A 23,490-nucleotide genomic window follows, 5' to 3' on the forward strand; every position below is an offset into this window, starting at 1 on the left:
CCTTTCATTAGAAAGTATTTACACCACAGTATTGTATGTCGAACATAAAAAATATTAAATGTATAAAGATATTGTACACAATGTGATAAATCAATGATATAATCTTTAGAGCAGGACAGCACGATCGAACCAATGTTGTGGATAACCACAGATGTGCACCTTAACCCATGGACTAGGATGTGCAAAAAGTTACACGACCTGGGGCCGGATTCAGGAAGGTACTTACGAAGGTTTTTCCTCTTAGCTAAGAGCGTTTTCCGTCTTAGCGCCTTCGTGGCGGCTACGTCCGTATTCAATTAACTACCCTAAGTGGAAAAACCTTCGTAAGTTCATTCCTGGATTTAAGTGTGGTTTCGACCACTCGTAGCTTTACGTAAACTGGATATAAGTAATTTTTTCTCTACTACATAACACTGGGATCGATTTATGATATTGGAACATGACCAAAATATTATAGCTGGTGAATCTAGTGAAGAGGAATCCTTCGTGTTAGTTATATATGCATTCTCTGCTTGAAACTTGAAGTAAATATGTGTTTGATGATAGAATTAGTTTTATAATAGCAAGATATTATACCAGTAGTTATTAAGTAAATAAACACTGGTGAACATGAAATATGAGAGAAGGTGATGAGCCCTGCCTGATGGGATCATTTACTATCACCAAATGCCCCTGTTCACCTAGTAGTAAGGGTGTACCTTAGCTATACATACCCATTTCTAATTTATTTAGTTTGGTTTTATTTTGAAATTAAATCTGGGTGAGACATAAAATAAAAATATGCTGCACAAATGATGTTAGGTAAGGAAAAGGGTAAAAATGTCAAAAACTTTATTCATTGAATACTTAAAGCTATAATTATGACTATATAGATTATTAAAAGAGAGAGAGGGAAGTAGGGGTCCAAGACCTCTTCCTGTTATACAATTTGGGTGTGGAACAAGTAATTATCAAAAGAAGGCACCATGCCGGGAAGGCTATGTAGCAGTAAGGCAGTGAGGTGAGGCAGCTACTTATTTGAGAAATGCTTATTTTATTTACCTTATAAGCTGAGGCAACTTATTTTATTTGAGGAATACTCAGCTGATTCCTCTACATTTAGCATGGAACAAATTTGTGTCCAAGACCTCTTCCTGTTACTCAATTTGGCTGTGTGTAACCAAACTAGAAGTGCTCTACAAATCAAGGGACCCAGAATGTGGAATGACCTCCCGAATCATGTCAAAGGCTGTACCTCTCTCAACCAGTTTAAGAGTTAAACCAAGTACTGCCAAATTAACTCCATGTAACCTAACTTACCTCCTAAATGTCAACCCATGTCTTGCTATTTTTTAAACAACGCTGTTCACCAACATGTGCAATTGCTGATTTATGCTATGTTAACCCTCTTTTTGTATTTTTTATTCCTTCTTTCAACACAATTTATACCTAATCCTGATTACTATTAAGTTTTAGTCTGTTTTTTTTTCCCCCCACACCTTGACCGAAATGCTATGAGTATTAGTGGCTTTAGGTATTGTATGTACTAGCTCTGCCTATAAATCCATCATTATGTTTGTAAATCAACTGTATGTACTTTTCCTGAATAAAATGTATTTATTATTTATTTTTTAATCAGTAAGTATTAAAAGAAGGCACCAAGCTGGGAAGGCTATGTAGCACCATTGTGTGTAACAATAAACCAAATTTTTTTTAACAAATAATGCACCTGTATGGGAAAACAAATCCTGTCAGCTGTAAAAATATTGATGCAGTTATTTAAATGAAAAATATAATGAAAGAAATATTACTGGTTTATTTTTATCCTATCTTTTTGTACTGTACAGTATATCCAAGGAAGTGAAAAATTGAGACATAATGCACAATTTAATGAATGATTAGCAGTTCAAAAGAAATATGACTTGTATTACATATCAACATGAGATCTTAATGATCCATGGTCAACATGATTTAATAAGGATAATACAGTACTGTATTTGTAATACAAACTATAATTTAAAATCTTTATTACTGATTTTTTGTTATTAAGAAGATTAGGTATACACAGCAATGTGCTGCTACCCTATTCTATATGGAATATTACACAGTGTAGATAAAAAACTAGCTATAAATTTATCTAATACTCCCATCTCACAGGATGGTTAGACATACTGTACATGGAATCAATTTAGAAAATACCAGCCTCAATACAAAAAACAAATCAACTCTGACTAAACAACTCTAAGCAATTTTCACAAGAGGTAAGCACTGAATCATGGAAACATTATATTATAATTACTCTTACCAGTTTCTACAAAACTCCTCTCAAACAATGTATTTTTAAACATGTTTAGGTATACACAGCAATGTGCTGCTTCCCTATTCTGTATAAAGGACCACACAGTGTAGATCAAAAACCAGCTACAAGCTCACCCAACATCCTCACCTCACAGGATGGCCAGTCATACATGGAATTAGGAGAGAACAAAATACTTAATGCTGATCTATTAGCCTCCACTGGCAAAATCTGGGTGCAGCACAAGAATATCTTCCAATATTCCTGAGTGTATGAAGTAATTACAGAGCTCAAAATACCTCATACCATTTGGTATGAAGTCACTGATAACAGGACAATCACAGATATAGTGTTGGAGAGTATGTTCTCCCAAGTAGGACTGAAAACAGATGTTTTTTTCCACCAAGAGGACTATAAACCCATGGAACCGCCTACCCGCTGAAGCCGTAAATGCCAAATTCCAGCTAAAAAATATCATTAAGACAATTGGCGGGCCCTTTAACAAGCCGCCGGCTTTCTGTCCTCTTCGAGGTCACTAGATAGTTAGTGGCCCTTGGGTAAATTCAGTAAATATATACAATAATTGTCAGCGCATCTTCCGAGCAACAAGGACAGCTACACAGTATCTCTTAGAATTACGTAGGTAAACAACAAATGTAACATATTTGTTTACTACAATGTTGGTGCTGGCTGTAGAAGTTGAAAAAACATTGTTTTACTTCGAAATATACTAATTTTATAAGAAAATTCGACGTAAATAGGAGGCAGTAGAGCTCCGATAAGCCAGCGCTAAATCTTTAATATGAAGAATGTTGCTGCTCTCTGATTGGCCAAACGAAACACAGTAGTGACCTCTATCGGCACGCAGGTGAACCAACAATTTTCTTCCTAAGTATACCTTATTGAATCGCACCTAAGCATCTTCTTAGGGCGCACTTAGGAACCTTCGTAGCAAACCCACTTACGAAGAAATACACAGAGCTTCCTGAATCTAGGTCCTGGTCTCTGACCAGGCTTCCTGGTTGGTGGTCTAGTCAACCACCAGATTCATAAATCAACTGATGTCATATCATATCAATCATATCCTGCATATCCTGGTTCATCAACTATCCTTTGGATGTGTTTATTGAGTTCTCTCTAACACCATGAGAGGCCAGCCAGTAATGCTCCTTGTATGTAGAGGGAAGAGTGCTAAAAGTTCTTGGGTATTTGTTGATAGATTTCTCTGAGTATCTATTGCACCTCTACTTTTCAATGGGGCAATTTTGCGCATCCTGCCATGCCTCCTGGACTCGTGTGATGTTATTTCTGTGCGCAGATTTGGAACCAATCACTAATATTTCCAGGTGTAAATTATTATGCATCTCACCTGTGCTCTAGAGAATACAGATTTAAAAAATTTAATATCCCAATAGTTTAATGATTTTTAGAGTGCCTTCTAGCATGCTCTCCAGGTCAGTAATTTCTCCAGCTTTGAATGGGGCTGGCTGTTATTGTGCAACAATATGCCACCCTAGAGAGCATTAGCATCTGGAAAAGCATCATTGATATGGCATCCCTTGTATGAAAGGTTTTTGTTATCCAACCTGTCATTTTTCTTGCAGCTGTGACAGCTACTTTATTGTGTTCTTTAAAGGTAAGGTCTTCCGGCATTATTACACCAAGATGTGATTTGTGTGCTTTGACTTTTATATATGGTTTCCATTTTTATATTTTCATTTCTTCAATAGTGCACTTATAAGATGGAACTTATATTCATTAAAGATCATTATTATCTGTGGCCCTTTAAAAGACCTGATGAACATCAGATTTGAGGTTCGCTGTGTCCTCTATATTATCTACTCACTAGGATTTTCAAGAGTTATCTGCAAAGGATGATGCAATACTATAGGTTGTATCCTTGTTTATGTCTGATAAGAGGATGGGGTAAAAGTACCATCTCCTCAAAAAAAATTCAATCAACAACCCCCTGCAGTGCAGGGATTAAAGTGCTAATTTAAACATTTCATAACAGAAAGTTCAGACATGTCTTGGGAGATAGGCATTTCATGTGCACACTTTTACTATATTAATCCCTGCAATTTGATGGCTGATCAAATCTCCATAATATTGAGAGAAATAAAATCAAATCTGGAGTGAAGAGAAGTTTTCAGAAAGTGTATGAAAATGAGTCAGTGCTGGTAATATTAGTGATTGGGAGCAAATTATTGAAATCTTAGAAATTAGATGTGATTAATTAATGTAAGGTGTTCTTCTAACTTCAAGATGGCTAAAAAAACAGAATATGAAGAGGTAAAGCTAGCTATCCTTGAAGATTTGGAATAATGACTAATGAAAGTAGTAAATTACTCACGGGGATCAAGAAAAAAGGATTGGTTGGGTAGGTGTATGTTGATAATCGTGTAACTTTCAAGTCCATTACAAACACAACTCTCAACCACCACAGTTACTTTTACCAAGTTTTTGGGTCAATACTTCTTGACTAGCTTGATGAGCATTAAATTTAACTACTGTATTGTAAATTACAAGCAAGAATCAATTACTTTTTTTGTATCTGTATCTATAAGAGAGGGAGAGAATATATGGAGGATCCAAGAACTTGTCCAATTTTCCTATAAATGTTTAACAAATGTAATTCATGGTAGTACCAGAAATATAGAGTAAAAGTCTAAATTAACAGGCATCCACAGTAGCCTGCTTAGGATCATTACTCCCATCTTCTACTAGAATAACATAATGACAATCGGTGCCAAGGTCATCAAGAGTCTCAAGTATGATGTCACAAGACGATGATAAGGCTGACTCTTGCGCTGACACTTGATACACAACCTGGGTTTCTTTCACCCCAATGACAGACGGCATAAAAACTATTGTATTTTCAGACTCTACAAAACTCTGATGATCATTGTAATTTCCACTCGAGTGCGAGACTACAGTTGATATGTTTGCGTGTTCCCTTTTATTTAAAACACTGACACACTTACTTGTGAGTTTTGCAGGCAACAGCTGTATTCTTTCAATGCTGTCACCTGAGGAGGTCTGACTAGTGACATCATTGTCCTGTTTATAATCACCACAAGTTCCATTTGGTTTTACTGCATCTGTCAGTTGCTTGTCTCTCACACCAGTAACCAAATCGTTCTTTATTCCTCCAACATCTTTTTCTACAGTATTGTTGGTATCCTGATGTTCATCTTCCTTTCCACTTTGTTTTGACCTGCAATAAGATAAGGTGAGAGAAATGTGACAGCCAAAAATTGTTATTTGTCTCCCCAAACCAGTACTTGCACTTTAAGGTGCTTACATAGTAATTGCAGACAAGTACAAGGGCTTTGTACACAAGTGTAGTTTACTTAGCATACAAAAATCCTACATGACTGACCCTGCAAATACTGTATTTTTATCTTTAACAGATTTTAAATAACTGCCTAGCAGTTGTCTAACATAAGCATTAAGGAAATTGCAGAGGGCCTTTTAGAGTATATGTGGCAGTGCCTGTTTGCACACCCAAACTCTAGCCTACAAATGATCTTGTATTTACTTAATATATTCTTGTGTTATTTTATTTTAGTTACTAAAAATTATATGAACTGTAGATATATAAAGAAAAAGTGTCTGTGTCTAAAAAGTTAGTGTGTGCAGTAATTAACAAAGTAAGACAACTACATTGAACATTTCACTTGATATTAGACCTCATGTGCACCAATAAATGACAATGTTCACCTCCACACATTCTGAATTCAGTAAACCCATATTATTTCATTATACTGTATAGTACAGAAACAACATTTAAGACATATAAAATTAATAAATGAGGCAGTGGTGCTGCTGTAGTAGTGAGACAGTTGAGCATTGCAATACTCCCTCCATTTCCCATACACAGAAATCAATAAACGTCTCGCAGACTACCAATTTACTAAACACAAATTACTAAAATACTGCATGAAGGATAATACAGTACAGTAAATCTGTATTCAGTTAATAAAAGTTTGGAAAAAGACCATTACATCAAATTATAGAGCATTGAAACATCTTTTTCTGGGGAACCCTCAGTGGCTCCTCACAGCTTATGCACTTACACCCAAGGGCCAATAACAGCTCGCCAAGTCATCTCGGGCTTTCTCATTGGCCCACTGGAGATGAACCAGAATCATGTTTCCTCACTGAGGTCAGGGAGCCAAGGATAGACACCACACACTGAGGTCAAATCTTGCCAAAATGGTAAGAGGGGTCATAAAAACTCAAAACACTTCTAAAGACATGTTTGAAACAACAAATACAAATAAGCAAATAAACTTATTCACGAATAAGTAAAAATCAAGACTTAAGTGTAATGAAATGCCTTTTTCTGGTGGATCCCTTTAGTAGGTCGCCCTCGGTGGGTCCCTAAGCGTACCACCTGGTTAGCTCTAAAGCATCCTATCAGGCCCTCCTGAGTCATGAGTACTTCCGAGGGATCAGGAATAGAAACTCACCCCCCCCCCCCCAATAGAGGAAAGGGAATCTAGAGATGAGAGATCAACCCAGACCAAAAGGAAAACCACCAGAAAAGAAGAGTGCCTCTAACCAATCTACTGCATGAAAGACATTGTTAACCATGACACAAACTAGGTATGCACATATTTTTCAGTCAAGACTGCTGCAACATCAGACATGTGCCACTCAAAAGTAACTCCCAAGAATCACGGAAGGAAAAATGGCCAGAAAAGTGGAGCCACCGAAGGGACCCACCAGGAAGGATTGTTTCATCACATTCAATGCAAGATTTCTAGGAAGATTCCTTTTGATGGCTCCATAAGCAAACTCACAACAAAGAACAAGAAAATATGGCCTACCAGGGAAAGAGTGGAGGAGAAGCAAGGAACCTCAAAGGAAATCAGGGCTGGGTTACCCAACTTAATGCCTTGCAAGCCTGACACTGGCAAAGAAAATAAACCAACTACCAGTACCGTGCCATGAGCACCTGGTTAGACTACCAAACCTCACAAGCCTGAACCAAGCTCAGGACATATTTGCAATTTTGCAGACATCATAGGACCATGTATAGTCTGCAGCTGACTAAGTTTAAGCACCCTACAGACAACCAGAGACATCCATGCCCTCAAACAAGGAACTAGACACACCATGTTGATATCTTGTCAACCAGGAGCACCCCAGCTGGCATGCAAGTAACAGCAAACATCTACATCCAGACAAAGGTGATGAACCCACAGCTGAAGGAACTGTCTTAGTAATTAAAGGACCCCTCTAGAAACCCACCATCTTATTCTTAGCCAAAAAAAAGATGACGACTACAGACAAAGGGAACCAAAGGAACAATATCCCTACTCTGTGAGGAGAGCATGAAGTTCCCAAACATTCAATATTTTTTTATGGCCAATTTAGTGTATACAGTTCATGTACTATACTAGGTCTAAGAAAAGTTAGGCCTATATTTTGGGCCATATACAAAATTAATACAAAATAGGGGGTGCAAGTTTATATTTTGTACTCCATATCATCAATAGTAAATATAGATACTATAATATTTGAATGATACTTGAAATGAACACATCCTTATTAACTTACTTTTCAGTATTCTTAGAATGAATGTATCTCATACCAGTTTCTATTGAATTCTTCACACAGTCCTCTTCATGCTTTTGTAAAGCTTCCTCAGCAGAAAAGTGGGTCTTGCATTTTGAACATTTGTGCTGAGTAAATCCATGAACCTAAAAGAGACATAGTTCCTTAGAACAGTTCTCTGCTATTATTCTGCTGCTGCCATAGGTTATATATCATACATGATTCAGTGGCGTGTGACCAACTGTCAGGCAAGAGATGGATAGAACAGATGCCAGACATGCCACACCATTCCTGCAAGGCCCCAAATCTAGCCAAAATAGACTGATGCTGACAATGTCTGTTCACAAGCACAAACCATTCCAGAATTCACAGTGATGTCATATATTTGACCACCAATGGGAATACTAGATTACCTTAATTGCCAATTACAAATAAGTTTGCATCACCCGACAGCCACTTTGTGACCACACCTCCCCAACTTAGGGTCAACCAACCAACACACCACCTTGCACACCTCCAGATTGCACCTCAAGTGGATAATAACTAAAGTTAAAAGACCCAGTCGAGTGATCATGTGATCCAACAGTTTTATATTGACTATGTAACTGTGGGCAGTTTACTACCTACTGAAAATTTAAGTGTTTGAGTTTCCCTAGTTTTACAAGTACTGCACATGTAGTATCTCAATATTTTCTAAGTACCTTTTGGAAAGTGGCCAGGTGTGGTCACTTCTCAGACTTGAGCGAGAGTGAGTGAAAAGTGAGAGCATTTGATACCTGTAGTTGTCTTTACACCGCTGCCCATGAATTTCTCATAGGCTCTTGCTGGTCCACCTTCTCGTCATATGTCCCAATTCCTATTAAGGTTGGGAATAGCGGAGCTGTGAACCTAAGAGGTACAGTATTTACTCCAACAGGAGGTGTCTGGGTTTTTCTCATACAAAATTATACTGGAATTGGTTGGGGCCTTGACTTGGCCCATTGGTGTCACATCTTTTTCTGGTTAGTACAGGGAATACAGAATTATTTACCTGGTTACGTAGTAACAGCAGCACTCTCTCCAGGTTAAGATGGTGTTTGCAATTTTTTTTTATCTTATCTTTTATCGGGGCCATTAGACAAGATGAGAGTAAGTATGTTACCCCAACATTGTTTTTTGTTTCCAACAGCAATGGCTAATTTATTCTCCATCCCATCCTGTGAGCACTAGCATAAAAGAATTACAGTGGGTATAAAAGGCATTAATCAGACATCTGTGGATTTTGATTAGCTTTTATAATTTATCTGATCTTCATATCTAATTATAATGATAGCTACAGTACACTTCTTGAACTGTAACTGCATACTTATGACTCGGCCTGCTGGAGTGCTTTGACCTGAAGCTAACCAGGTAGGCACCTCTGGGAGCCACTGAAGGTACCCACTGGAAAGATGCGTTTCATTCCATTAACCGACGGATTTATTTTTAACATGAATGGCCTCTGAAGGACAGATCTTGGCAATGATGGGATGCATAAAAGAGAAAACTAATTCTTTATGTACAGATGATGGTATGCAAAGAATGCTTTGTCATCTTAGGTAGGAGAGGAAACTCCTGCAAGCTTCAGAGCACAAACTTTGTTGAACTGACTGTCATACTCAAAATAATGGGTACAAAGGTGATAAATGGTCAGGAACCTTCTTTATGAATCGAGCCCCAGGTTTCGTGTCTCCGGCATGAGTACAGTAGGTGCATATCACTATAATCCAATATCACGTTATTTGCCATTGGAGCAGTGACACCTCCAAAAGACTGCCCCACCTCTTACCTATCAGTGACTATGAGCGAGCAAGATCTAACTCTATGCCCTATCTCCTAACCATTTATACCTGTTGCGCTAATTACCTCTCTTTCAGTACAGTATTAATGTTTTAATCATATTTTTTCCTTCGTGTTGTGAATGGAATTGGTTTCAACAACAATCCAATACTGCATATAGAAAATAACAAACCTACACCACAAATTTCATGCAAATTCAAAGATATCAAAATCTTTAGCTTATTATATATTATTATATATATATATATATATATATATATATATATATATATATATATATATATATATATATATATATATATATATATATATATATATATATATTATATAGTGCTGTATTTTATTCTTAAAAGCCTTATTGTGATACTTACCTTTCGCATGTGATAGGTATAACTGCCATGAAACTTCCAATGTTTATTGCAGCTAGAGCAGTGAAATAATGATTTTTTCTGATGATGTGCTCGCTTGTGGAGTGTCAGATTGGACATGCAACTGAACATCTTGTCACATTCAGTGCAAGTGTAGCCCTTATGTGCCCTCAAGTGTTCAGCCAAGAGGGAGGTGTGTGGGAAAGTGTGGCCACACTGAGAACACTGATGAGTTCCATGTGACACCCCATGAACACGAGCTTGGTGCCGCTCAAGGGCTTCTTTCCTGCTGAAGCTTCGACCACATTGATCACACAGACATCCCTACCAAAAGTAATAATTAAAAATATAATACAAGGAGCATAAAGGGAAACAAATATTTGAGTGTTTATTTATGAAACATAAAACTACTGTAATTAATATTTGCCACTAGAGTACCCTGCCATATAAAAAAATGTTAAGCCCTTAACCAACAAAAAGAGGTTATTACCATCCGTTGATCTCTGGGTTAAATGAGTTAACCCTTAAGCTGCTCAGCTATTAATGCAGTTTATTTTTATTTTCTTTATTATTGTCCACTTTTATGCATATGATGTTAATATGGGCATAATAGCTGTATTTTGATGTAACGAAGATAACCAAGACCTATGAACAAAAATTTATAATGGCTTACTATGCAATGAGGTTATTATGTACCAGTGGCATGCGATTATCATCAAATCTCAATTTGGTCTTTCCTGCCAGTGAATGAATCTACTTCTGGACAACATTCCCAGACAGAATAGCAGCAAAGTGTTTAAGTCTTATATACTGTACAGTAGTTGTATATACTGTATTACATTGTAGGCCTGTATATAGTACTCAGTCAATCATTATCAATTATTTGTACAACTGTACATAAATACTGTTATTCAACACAAAAAATAATGTAAACTGATAAGTCAAGCCTTGAACATAATCATTTAAGCCCTCTCATTCTTACACAAGTCAGCAAGCAAGCTGTACATTTAGTGCCGACACACTCATTGACCCCTCCACCTATCTACTGTGTACACCTCAAATAACCAGAAAAGATTTTTATCCCCTTTCCTAAAGGGGCACCCACCAGCGGGAAGACTGAACAGCCCACAAACCCAATACAGATGCAAATTGACAACCACCCAGCCTGCCTACATTGTTGCTCATGAATCTATAGTTTGGTGTGATACTGAAGATCTGACCGATACTCAGGTGGGTAGCCAAGAGAGCTACTGAGGGAACCCTCCAAGAAATTCTCTATTAGCCAAAGCACACTATGGTGATATTTTATATTAACAATTACACAGTAATCTTACTTGTTTAATTACTGTTAATTCTTCATGAAATGACTTCATATGTCGTGGTAAGTATGCTGCACTGGAGAGTCTCATCTGCTGATAAAAATTTAGAAGGAAATTAACATGTAATATAGTGTACATATATGCATGCACGCACGCACACACACACATGCAAGGCTTACCTTGAGGTTACCTTGAGGTGCTTCCGGGGCTTAGCGTCCCCGCGGCCCGGTCGTCTAGCAGGCCTCCTGGTTGCTGGACTGATCAACCAGGCTGTTGGATGCGGCTGCTCGCAGCCTGACGTATGAGTTAGGCCTGGTTGATCAGGTATCCTTTGAAGGTGCTTATCCAGTTCTTTCTTGAACACTGTGAGGGGTCGGCCAGGCTGGGCCGATTGCCCATACCTGAACCTTAAAAACACCTTTTATGGAGTTCCACACAAGAGACTTTTCAGGACGTTAGAACACATTGGAGGGGTAACAGGCAGACTATTGAATTGAATGACAAAGTTTCTACAAGACAGACAAATAAAAGCAGTGATTCAGAGGAAATCTATTTGACTAGAGTATAATGTCACTTGAGAAGTACATCAAGGTTTAGTTCTTGAATCTGTATCATTTGCAGATGATACTAAAATGCTAAGGAGAATCAAAGACTTGGATGATTGCCTTGCCCTCCAATGTGATCCAGATAAAATAAGTGAAAGAATAACACTCATCATGGTAGGTGGAATTCAATGTAAATGTCACACAATGGTATGTGGAATAGGAAAGTATATGCCACACATAACCTACAAATTACTGTATGTGAAAAGATTTCATGAGGAAAGAGATCTGGGATTCGTTATGGCTTCAATCACGACCCACACCTGGGGATCCCAAGTTTGACTCTCAGGCAGGACCGAAATGTTTGGTCACATTTCCTTTCACCTAATGCTACTGCTGCCTTAGCAAACAATAATTAGGCAAGTGTAGACAACTGGAATATTGCCTGCCTTACTGTAGCCTGCCCTGTACTAGGCTGTTCAGTCCTTATAACAAAACACAGTATAATAGTTCATTTTTTAATTTTAATATTGTTAATTTCAAATATTGTTAAAATGCATTCTCTGATAACAGGAAACTAAAAAATAAATATGTAGTTTACTTTGACTACATATTCTTGTCGTGGAGCGAGAAAACATCACAAATACATCTCTGATTCACAATCATTGGTCGTGATTCTAGTCTCTAAACCCTGAATACGAATATTTTTTCCACACATTCATTTTCTAAAGAAACATGTTGTCACAATTTATGAAGTTCAGAAGCAAAAACAGCAGCTGTGTGTTGTTTCTGTCTTGCTTTTGAAAACATCACATGAGGATTGGGTTTTCTGATATCTGAGCCTTGTACACAATCTTTTTCACTGTCAGGGTCTTTTATGTCAGTATCATCAATGAATAATTTCAGATACAGTACTTATTTATTTAGTCATTATTAAATGATGATATGTCACCAGCCCATCCTCCAGGTTTGGTAGTACTCCTGACTGACAAAATACAAAGAGCTGGAAAGCCAATATACATTTGTTCCCACAGCATCTGAGATACTTGGCCCCTGGGGTAGTCTTGAGCTTTCTCAGAGAATTGAGTTCTCATTGACACTACCAGAGACCCAAGAGCTGCCAGTTTCCTGTTTTAGTGTCTCAGTGTCGTGAACCAGAGAGGAAATGTCTGTTGTGTCTTCAGTTCCTGTGTAGAAGCTGAGAAGCTCCAAGAGATCCATAATCTCTAACCTTTCATTATATTTACTTTATAACTTGTAACCTTTAAAATATCAAATAAAGCAAAATAAAACATTAAAAGAAGAGGGTGGAAGGTCAAAAGAACATGGAAATTGCATTGAGGGGGAGGACCTAAAAATGCCCTCTAATGCTTTGTGTGTGCTTTTCTCTGAGGCTATGGATACCCTTTCCCAACCAGATATGGTAACTTTCCTTATAAAATAACTTAAACAACAAATATATATTTTTCTTACCAAACAAATATGACACTTGACTGGCACATTTTTGTAACAGAATTCAGTATGCTTAATATAATCTTTTCTTACAACAAACACACTCTGGCACCCTTTGCAAATGTATGACATATTTCTTTTCCTTTTCTTCCTAAAACATTCATGATTAATATAATCTTTTTTTGTAGTATAGTCTCTATTGCACAAGTAGCAGTTAATTTTAATTTTGCTATTAATTAATTTAGCACTCTCGCATACTGAATCTTCTCCACTGGTCATAGATAAACTCAAATCCAAGCCTTTGGCATTATTATCTGAATAATATTCAAAATCCTTCAGCTTCTTTGCTATTTTCCTTCTCTTTGATTGGACTTGTGGTAACTCATCTAACATTAATTTGTTGTCCTTTTCTTTAATACTACTTTCTGTTTCACACTTTGAACTATTTTGAATGCAAGGCTTAATGTTAATATCTTTCCCTAAATTTTCTTCCGACACAAGGCATTTTAATTTCTGCTCCTGGTTTTCACACAATCGTGACCTCTGTATAATATTCCCAGCTTCCCTGTAGTTTTTAGTTTTTGATTCAATAAAACTAAAGTTTTCAAGTTGGTTGTCAATCACATTTTTGTAATACACATGGTCACTAGATGAAGATGTTTCTGAAAATTTTAAAGATGATAGAGACTGTTCCTCGGTTCCTTCATCAGACAACACATTTGTAATTAATAGAGTTTTATCTCTCTCACTGCCAGCAATTTCTGTTTCTTTTGATTCATCAATTTTTGATAAATTTCTGTGAATATTGATTTTTTCATTATAAAGTTTTAAAACTTTGTCTTTTAAAGTTTTCAGTTCTCTTTTATGATAATCTATTCCAAGCATCAGACGGTAGCACCGGAAGCAGAGATTCACAAAGGAAATATCTTTTTCTAGGACTTCCCTTACAACTTCGGACACTTGTGTGCCAGTGTGTCGCAGACGAGCAATGCCCTTTACACTCCTGCTTCCAACAAGTGTTCGAGGGCATGTAAAACAGCAGTCATAATCAAGCTTGCTTGACATTTTTCCTGAAAGAGAAAATGCAGTCAAACAAAGTTGGAATCTAATCTAATAGGCAAAAGTGGTTAAATGACTAGCAGCCCTGAAATCTTAACCTCTGATCTTCAGTGAACTCAACACTGTACTCTCAGTTCACAAAATAGATAATCACACAGATGATCATATAGGAAAGTTTCAAACCTGACATTACTATCCAATATATCTAAGCTCTACAGGTGTACTGTACCATTTTACAGTCAATATATTTTCTCAAACAAAATGATCTTATACTGCAAAGACCCATAAGTCAATTTCTAAACATTTGAAAGACTTAAATACTGATAAATATTAAGGCACAGTACAATATAAACTTTCTACTGTATATACAAGCTAAATTATGGAGTGAGGAGACACAAGAGGTTTCAAATCTTGCCTCAAAAAGTACCTATCAATTTGCAGCTATGACTTATGATACATCTACAACTCTTCCAATAAATACTGTACATGGTAAAGTACCATATTAATGTTATACTAACCTTGGTAGTTTTTATGCCGCATACTATTCATACTTAGTCAGTAATCCTAGGACTAAACGCTTCATCCAACTATGCAGAAATTTTTTTTTGTGTTGAGGGAGAGCATGGTGTTGGTGATTGCTAATTGCATTCTACTAAACCTAACCTAAAGTAACCTAACATTTTTACCTATCCTATTCTATCTTAACATAACCTACTAAAATGAAAAAATCCCTGCAAACATAAAGTAAGTTGCTTGGTACTACATGGAGGGCATACTGCATCTATCAAGTTTGCAAAGCCTATGTTTATCTCGGTACAGTACAATAGTCATACAGACTACATTCCAAAAGTAATTAACCTTAATGATAATATTATTAATCTCTCAAACTATCAAATTAATCTTGCACTATCAAAATACTATACAGTAGTGTTAGCTACTCTTTGCAGAGTATGAAGAAACAACTTATAAAAATATCACAGTCAAATGGGTGTAAAATTTACCTGCCTCACATAGGTCTATGGGATACTGAAGTAGCATTTCACAACATTTCCTATTAACCCAATATGTATCCTATAGTCTTTCTATGGACCCTTTACACATGAACAGTGACAAAAAGATTGGTTATTATGTGACTGTAACCTCTCCATCACTGCCCACAGGATGGATATACTGTATAGTTCATAATACACTAATTAAACAAAATTCTTTGTATAATTTATCTGTTCATGTTCTAGCAAAATATTAAAGTTTATGAAAGTGAGCAAGTAAACACCATATAGACTAAGCATTCAAGGATGAATTGTTGAAACAGGTCCATTGACTGATAAAAATACTATAAGTGAATATGAAGAAGGGTAAAGGCTTGCCAAACACAAGACTACGATCAGAAAGGCTAATCATAGTCAACAAAATACTGTACAACCATTATTGGTATTTTAACAAAAAGAAATTCCACTAACAGTGATCTGATAACTAAAACAGATCACTTCAAATTATGAAATTAAGCCTTATATCAGCTACAACAGCCAAGATAGTGCAAATAAATTATTCAATATTTATTTATTCTTCAATCGGTAAAAAATTGCATGAAAAGTCATAAAAAGCTAGCAGAATTGTGACAATGTTTTAGCACAAGAGGCATTAGAAATTCTTGTAAGTGATTTGAAAAAAAAAGTTAGTACTTCTCAATACTGTATGTATAGTTAATATAGCTATCATAGAAGATACAAAATTCTCAATAGAGGTAGGAATTTATTAAATTGAGGTGTAGTAGTATTTGCCCCCACGTGTTGCTGGCGATATTAGTCAGGTTCAAGCCCTAGGCAATGATCCTTAATTAACTGGTTGCCCTTAGTCACCTAGCAGAAAATTGGGATTTGATTGCAAACCAATTGGCAGGTTGCCTCCAAGGAAAAATTGGTATATGGCAAAGGCATAAGGGACAGCGCTAGCCTAAAAAATTCAGTTACAGTAACTTCAATATTTTTCAAAAATATTCAAAATTTATATATTTTCATATAAATATTTATTATATTAACTATGCTATATTAAAGCTGTAGCACCTTATCAAATATATATTATTTTTTTTTTTTTTTTTTTTTGAGATATATACAAGAGTTGTTACATTCTTGTACAGCCACTAGTACGCGTAGCGTTTCGGGCAGGTCCCTGGAATACGATCCCCTGCCGCGAAGAATCGTTTTTTCATCCAAGTACACATTTTACTGTTGCGTTAAACAGAGGCTACAGTTAAGGAATTGCGCCCAGTAAATCCTCCCCGGCCAGGATACGAACCCATGACATAGCGCTCGCGGAACGCCAGGCGAGTGTCTTACCACTACACCACGGAGACTGTGATTACATTATTAGCTCTAAAGTCCTCGAAATATTTTACTCTAAATATGAATCTCTCTGTAATCTGTATATGGTACACACAGTATATGACATCTGGATACTGTACAAGTCCCATCATAAACAAAACAGTTCAGCAATGAATTTTAAAGCCTACCTTACCCAACCGAACCAAACTGAGCCTAACACTACATCACCTAATACCCTACATCTAACACCATATGGTAGCCAACTCCAAAAAGTGTAATTTAACATGCTTTATTATTTGAAAGTTTACATATAACTGAGGTCAAACGTGTATGAAAACCGAGAGTTCACACCTGCATTTTTAATAAAATATATTTACCCTCCTGAACATATTTTCAGTGCTATAAACTTATCCTATCACAATAGTGTACTTATTCATGGTTCCCAAACTTACCAGAGCAAGGTGTCAACTTCACGTTACTTGACTCTACCTGAGGGTCACGCTCTCTAGTGGCCTAAGCGAGGACAGGATGCCGGCGGCTTGTCAATGCCCCCACCATCATCATTTGTGCATATGATTTTATCGAATTGGAGTTTAAAATTCGGCAGTGTATTTGGCATTTTTAGATTCTATTTTAAGAGAAAATAAGCTTCTTTATGATACGTGCAGTTGTTGTTACTTGTCTGATAGGCAGCGAAAGAGACCAACTTTCTTCTCCTGAAGACTGACCAGGAAGTAAACATTTGCCTTCACAACATCAGCGAACACTGTCCAGCTAGTTTTTTCCAGCGAACACTGTCCAGCTAACTTTTTCCAGTGAACGCTTTTCAGCGAACACTTTTCAGCGAGCAACAGTACACTCAAACATTCAACAATACTATACCATACTACTTGTGTAAAGGAGGACTTGTATATGTTTATCTCTCAGAATGTTTGGCAATATGTTTATTGCTTGTGATGTGTGTCTATATAGGTATTAACACGTTGTACTGAACGGGGTGAGAATAGCTTGAGCTACCTCATCCCTTTGTGTGTATTTTACCTCAATAAACTTATTTCAATTTCAATTTCAATTTCAACAATACTACTACTAATAATAATAATAATAATAATGATAATAATAATAATAATAATAATAATAATAATAATAATAATAATAATAATAATAATAATAATAATAATAATAATAATAATAATAATAATAATAATAATTTATTATTTACAAGTAGGCACAATGGATTGGTGATATTACAAAAGTTAGGTTAATTTATCATGCATCCCATACCCATCTTGTGGACGGTAGTGAAAAGCAGTGTTGCCAGATTGGGCTACAAATAGCGAATTGGGCTACTTTTGAGAGCCCCGCGCTCCCAATTTTTTATTTCGCTACTTGCTACTATTTGGGCTAATTTAAAAGCAAGATGTGCTAATTGGGCTATTAATGTTAAGAATGTACGATTGCGAGTTACATGAAAGTAACTAAGCTATAAATAATTGTAATTAATAATAATTGTAAATATTAATTAATACTAAATAATATTATTTAATAAATTAGTCCCAATTCAATGCAGTGTTTTCTTCCAAGCACAGAAACTTGTAAATATAATTACAAGATAATAGATAGATCGATAAATAAATATACAACTTTCAAATATTGCACCAAGTAATAGCGAGAGGAAAAAACTAGACAGTATACATTACATTCGAAATTATTAATGGATGAATGGTAATAAATTATTGTATGTTTATTTATTTATTTATGTTTGTATTATTATTTATTTATATGTTATGTTATATGTTTGTAAGTATACCAGACAAAGTCCATTTAATGGCAGAATTTAGCCATTTTGTGTAAAAACTTTTATATCTCATATTATTAATTATTATTATAACAGTAATCTAAAAAAGTCATAGTTTGTATATACAAGAGATGAAACAGCGAGCCATGAGCTAGAGCGATGTGCTGGGTCCATAAGGAGGCCGAGCTTCCAGAAATACCTTCCTGTGATTGGCTGTTGCGGGGAATACCAACACTCTTTTATGAGTAAAATTTAAACTAAGAAATAGGTCCTTGTGCACAACAACAAGGTTGTTGTGAAAAAGAACAACAATTTCTGTTTTGCACCTGACAGAAATCTCCATCTAACTGAATAATTTACTCGAATAAGAGGGCAGAGCAGTGTATCATTATTTGTGTCAAGGCAACTCCCAATAATAACGTCTCAAGTTAGGTAGCCAGCCAATTTTTATATAACATCTGTTATATCCTGCAATATTTAATTATCACGTTATTAACACTTTAAATAATTAACACTTCACTTTTTTTGGTAAATTAAAGTTAAAGCAGAATTCCATAAGCAGGACTAGTGGGCTGAATTAAGATGATTTACTAAGTGGATGGCACCTATAGCTGATCCCTTCCTGTGATTGGCTGTTGTGTGAATGTCAACAAAGAATATCTACCAATGATATGCCATTTATTATGCACCCCATCACATCTTGTGGGCGGAGCTTGGAACCTCCTACCCGAGCACAACAACCCACCTTATGGGTTGCTGTTTGGCTATTTATAGTGCGTTGGAAAAAACAGAGATGGCGTTAGTTGTATTTTGCAGGATAATTTGTTATAAGTGTAATTTGATGTCAACAGATGGCGTAAGCTGTATCTTATGGCCACTGTTGACCAGCCAGTTGATAGTGTTCTTATCTGCCGACAGATGGCATCAGCTGTATTATTATTATTTTAATAATATTATTACATTAATAATAATGTATTATTATTACTTTAAACACTGATCTATACGTCTGGTAGCTTATAACAAGGTTTTATACCATGCTGGTATTAGGTAACTAGAATTCTGCAATTACTTTTTTTTTATCAACTGTTGAGGATATGTAAGACAAATGTAAGGTTTTGAGGCTAAGTAACGAAGATAGTTACAAGATACGAGCCAGATGGTGTTGAGATTGGAAAAGGGATTATGATAAGAACTTAAGCCAAAAAATCAATGCATAAATGTTCGCAAATATGAGACTGGGATTTATTTATCGAAAAGTTAGTAATAAAACACGCTTTCTAGTTCTTTATTTTTAAAATTAAGATCAGGGATTCTGTCTAACGAAGCTGCAAGCTAAAACACCGTTATCCTATAATGTTCATCTGTAGCTTGACCCTAAATACTCGTTTATTAAACGAATTTATTGTTAGAGTTCATTAATAAACAACTTTGTTGAAGGCAGTTTTTCTTCTGCAACAAATACCTTCCTGTGATTGGCTGTTGCGGGGAATGCCAACGCTTATATGAATAAAATGCAAAATAAGAAATACGTCTTTGGTCAATAACCTTGTTGTTGTACAAAACAACAACAATTTCTGTTTTATACAAGACAGAAATTTCCATCTAACTGAATAATGTAGACCAATAAGAGGGCGGAGGCATTGTATCGCCGATATTATTTGTGTGAGGCAACTCCCACTGATGACGTCAAAAGTTAGGTAGCCAGCCCATGTTTCTGTAACACACGCTACGTCCTGCAGTATTTAATTATCACTATATTAATATTTTTAAATACTTAACATTTCACTTTTTACATAGATTAAAGTTGAAGCAGAATGTCATAAGCAAGGATGGTGTGCTGAATAAAGATGATTTATTAAGTGGATGGAGCCTTTAGCTGATCCCTTCCTGTGATTGGCTGTTGTGTGAATGTCAACAAAGAATATCTACCAATGATGCCATTTATTATGCACCCCATACCATCTGTGGGCGGAGCTTGGAACCTCCTACCCGAGCACAACAACCCGCCTTATGGGTTGCTGTTTGGCTATTTATAGTGCGTTGGAAAAAACAGAGATGGCGTTAGTTGTATTTTGCAGGATAATTTGTTATAAGTGTAATTTGATGTCAACAGATGGCGTAAGCTGTATCTTATGGCCACTGTTGACCAGCCAGCTGATAGTGTTCTCTTCTGCCGACAGATAGCATCAGCTGTGTTATTATTACTTCCGAATTCCCTTTAAGCACTGATCTACAAATCCCTTGGCTTATGATAAGGTTTTATACCATTTATGATAAGTATTAGATAACTGGAGTTCTGCAATTACTTTTATTTATCAACTGTTCAGGATATCATCATATAATGTCTGGTTAGGACGTACTGCTCTCGATTGATGAAGATTAAGCCACCCAAGAGGTGGCACGGGCATGAATAGCCCGTAAATACTGCTCTCGTAATATTATTCAGGGGGTGGGGGAACTATCAAGTGAAAGCGCCAAGCCATTACGACTATATAGCTCTCGGAAGGGGTCAGGATATACGGATTTGGGATGGAACGGGGGAAAGGAATGGTGCCCAACCTCTTGGGCGGTCGGGGATTGAACGCGGACCTGTAGGAAACGAGACCGTTGCTCTACCGTCCAGCCCAAGTGGTTAAGCGTAATATTATTAAAACAACAATTTATGCATATAATAACAGCATTTCACACTAAAAATACTTGGATATATTGAAATTTGGTAGTGAATTCCAATTTAGGAATTTCTATGACTAAACTGTACTTTATAATAATTTTTTATGTACTTACTACTTATTATTAAATTGTTAAATACTTACTATAATAATTAAATAAATTATTTTATTTAATATTTAAATTAAATGATAAAATAATAGGTAATAATAAATCATTGTGTAGGGGGACAGGCAGCCAGTGTATATATACATGTTAGGCTTATACCAAGGTCCCACAAAGGTGCCACAAAGGTGCCAAATTAAAGACTGGGTGCTGCCGGGGCGGGCCCAAGGGCTACTGGCGGCCCTGGCCAGGCTGAACTTCCGCGCCCTTATAATCACCAGTGTTTAATAATCTTCACAGGGAGAAACAACTGTAAATATGGGAACAGTTTATTACAACATACACGGTAAAGAAAACAGCTCAGAAACTAAGGAAATAAAGCTGAATCGTTTTTTCATCCAAGAACACATTTTACTGTTGCGTTAAACAGAGGCTACAGTTAAGGAATTGCGCCCAGTAAATCCTCCCCGGCCAGGATACGAACCCATGACATAGCGCTCGCTGAACGCCAGGCGAGTGTCTTACCACTGCACCACGGAGACCGAAGAGCAAAAGTTTAACCTCCTGCAAGCACAACTAGGTAAGTACTATATAGAACTTGGAAGGGGGGTGGGGTCAGGATAAGGATTTAGGATGGGGCTAGGGGGAAGGAATGGTGACCAACCACCATTGGGTATATATAGTATTGCTTGTTAAGTAAATGGTTGGATAACTGCGTTGGATTTATTTTGGCTGTTGCAGATACGCGAATAATTTTTAGCCCCGAAGCATAAAAACATTCCAATAGATTTCAACTACTATTCACATTATGACGTTTTAAAACAATTTGTTATTATCATCAACTCATTATTTCCATTCTCAAAGCCTTCCATAAGCTCCAAATAACAATTCGGGATAATTATGAGTGGAAATAATAATTAAAAAAATTCTGAGTTGACCCAGCTATCGTGAGGGCGTAGCTGCTGGAGGAGGATAAGACCTGCACTGATCACTGGACACTGACGGAGGCGTCTCATGCTGTCACCGTCACCTGGTGCTCCTCTCGAAGCTCCTGCTGTCGTTACACTGCACCACACATAGGGTGAAGAAGGCGTGTGTGGAGTGGAGTGGTAAGTGCTCTTCGTCGAGTAGTGAAGGGCGTGGCGAGGGGCGTCTCCACCCGGCCACGTTTACAAGTACTCAATTCTTACTGGCATAAATGGTGTGGTATTTCGGCGATATTTGGCATGGCGTACTTAAACAGTTCTGACTGGTGCCTGAGGCTCGTGAGCTGACTGGTGCCTGAGGCTCGTGAGCTGACTGGTGCCTGTGGCTCGTGAGCTGACTGGTACTCTGAGACCCGTGATCGAGGTTCGTGATCTGACTGGTGCTTTGAGACCCGTGAGCTGACTGGTGCCTGAGGCTCGTGATCTGACTGGTGCCTGAGGCTCGTGGGCTGACTGATGCCTGAGGCTCGTGATCTGACTGGTGCCTGAGGCTCGTGGGCTGACTGATGCCTGAGGCTCGTGATCTGACTGGTGCCTGAGGCTCGTGATCTGACTGGTGCCTGAGGCTCGTGATCTGACTGGAGCTCTGAGACCCGTGATCTGACTCTTGGTCTGATGTTCGTGATCTGACTTGTGCCATGAGGCTCGTGATCTGACTCGTGCTGAGGCTCGTGATTTCACAGGCTTGTGTTCTGCAGTTCATGGTCACACAGACTTGACCTTGAGGCTCGTGATCTTACAGGCTCATGCTGAGGTTCGTTATCTCACAGACTCAGCATGCTCTTTGGCCACGAGTCACGTGGGACTCGTGGTCTCACAGGCTCATGTTCTTAGTCTCGTGATCTCACAGGTTCATGCTCTGAGACTCGTGATCTCACAGGCTCATGGTCTGAGACTTCATCTCACAGGCTCAATTAAGCTCTGAGTCTCGTGATCTCCCAGGTTCGTGCTCTGAGGTTTTTGATCTCCCAGGCTCATACTCTTGAGACTTGATCTCCCAGGCTCACGCTATGAGGCTCGTGATTCCTCAGGCTCATACTCTGAGGCTCGTGATCTCCTCAGGCTCATACTCTGAGGCTCGTGATCTCCCTAGGCTCATGCTCTGAGGCTCGTGATCTCCTAGGCTCATACTCTGAGGCTCGTGATCTCACAGGCTCATGCTCTGAGGCTCGTGATCTCACAGGGTCATGCTCTGAGGCTCGTGATCTCCTAGGC

At 37.4% G+C, this 23,490-nt stretch overlaps 2 protein-coding genes across 9 annotated transcripts in view; one reads left to right on the top strand and one right to left on the bottom strand.

The window, feature by feature from the left end:
* The window catches only part of LOC123762941 (zinc finger protein 667-like), a 23,822-nt gene extending 6,318 nt beyond the window's left edge, over nucleotides 1–17,504 (bottom strand). Inside the window, exons 1-7 of one of the 7 annotated variants that reach the window (XM_069302038.1) lie at nucleotides 17,385–17,473; nucleotides 17,209–17,269; nucleotides 13,361–14,409; nucleotides 11,361–11,438; nucleotides 10,030–10,350; nucleotides 7,844–7,986; nucleotides 227–5,492 (exon numbers count right to left, since the gene is read on the bottom strand). In XM_069302038.1, coding sequence (XP_069158139.1) covers nucleotides 4,949–5,492; nucleotides 7,844–7,986; nucleotides 10,030–10,350; nucleotides 11,361–11,438; nucleotides 13,361–14,404 — 2,130 coding nt within the window. In that variant the 5' untranslated portion in view covers nucleotides 14,405–14,409; nucleotides 17,209–17,269; nucleotides 17,385–17,473 and the 3' untranslated portion in view covers nucleotides 227–4,948. Of the gene's footprint in view, nucleotides 1–226; nucleotides 5,493–7,843; nucleotides 7,987–10,029; nucleotides 10,351–11,360; nucleotides 11,439–13,360; nucleotides 14,410–17,171 lie in introns of those variants that run through there. The other 6 variants (XR_011222262.1, XM_069302037.1, XM_069302033.1 and 3 more) reach the window with 6 other exon arrangements.
* Nucleotides 17,505–21,531: 4,027 nt separating this feature from the next.
* The window catches only part of LOC123763096 (zinc finger protein 34), a 9,113-nt gene continuing 7,154 nt past the window's right edge, over nucleotides 21,532–23,490 (top strand). The window contains exon 1 of one of the 2 annotated variants that reach the window (XM_069302041.1): nucleotides 21,532–21,869. The gene's annotated coding sequence lies outside the window, so the exon portion shown is untranslated. Of the gene's footprint in view, nucleotides 21,870–22,235; nucleotides 22,399–23,490 lie in introns of those variants that run through there. The other variant, XM_069302040.1, reaches the window with a different exon arrangement.

This window comes from Procambarus clarkii, chromosome 47 (assembly GCF_040958095.1).
Source record: "Procambarus clarkii isolate CNS0578487 chromosome 47, FALCON_Pclarkii_2.0, whole genome shotgun sequence".
Classification (NCBI taxonomy): Eukaryota; Metazoa; Arthropoda; class Malacostraca; order Decapoda; family Cambaridae; genus Procambarus; species Procambarus clarkii.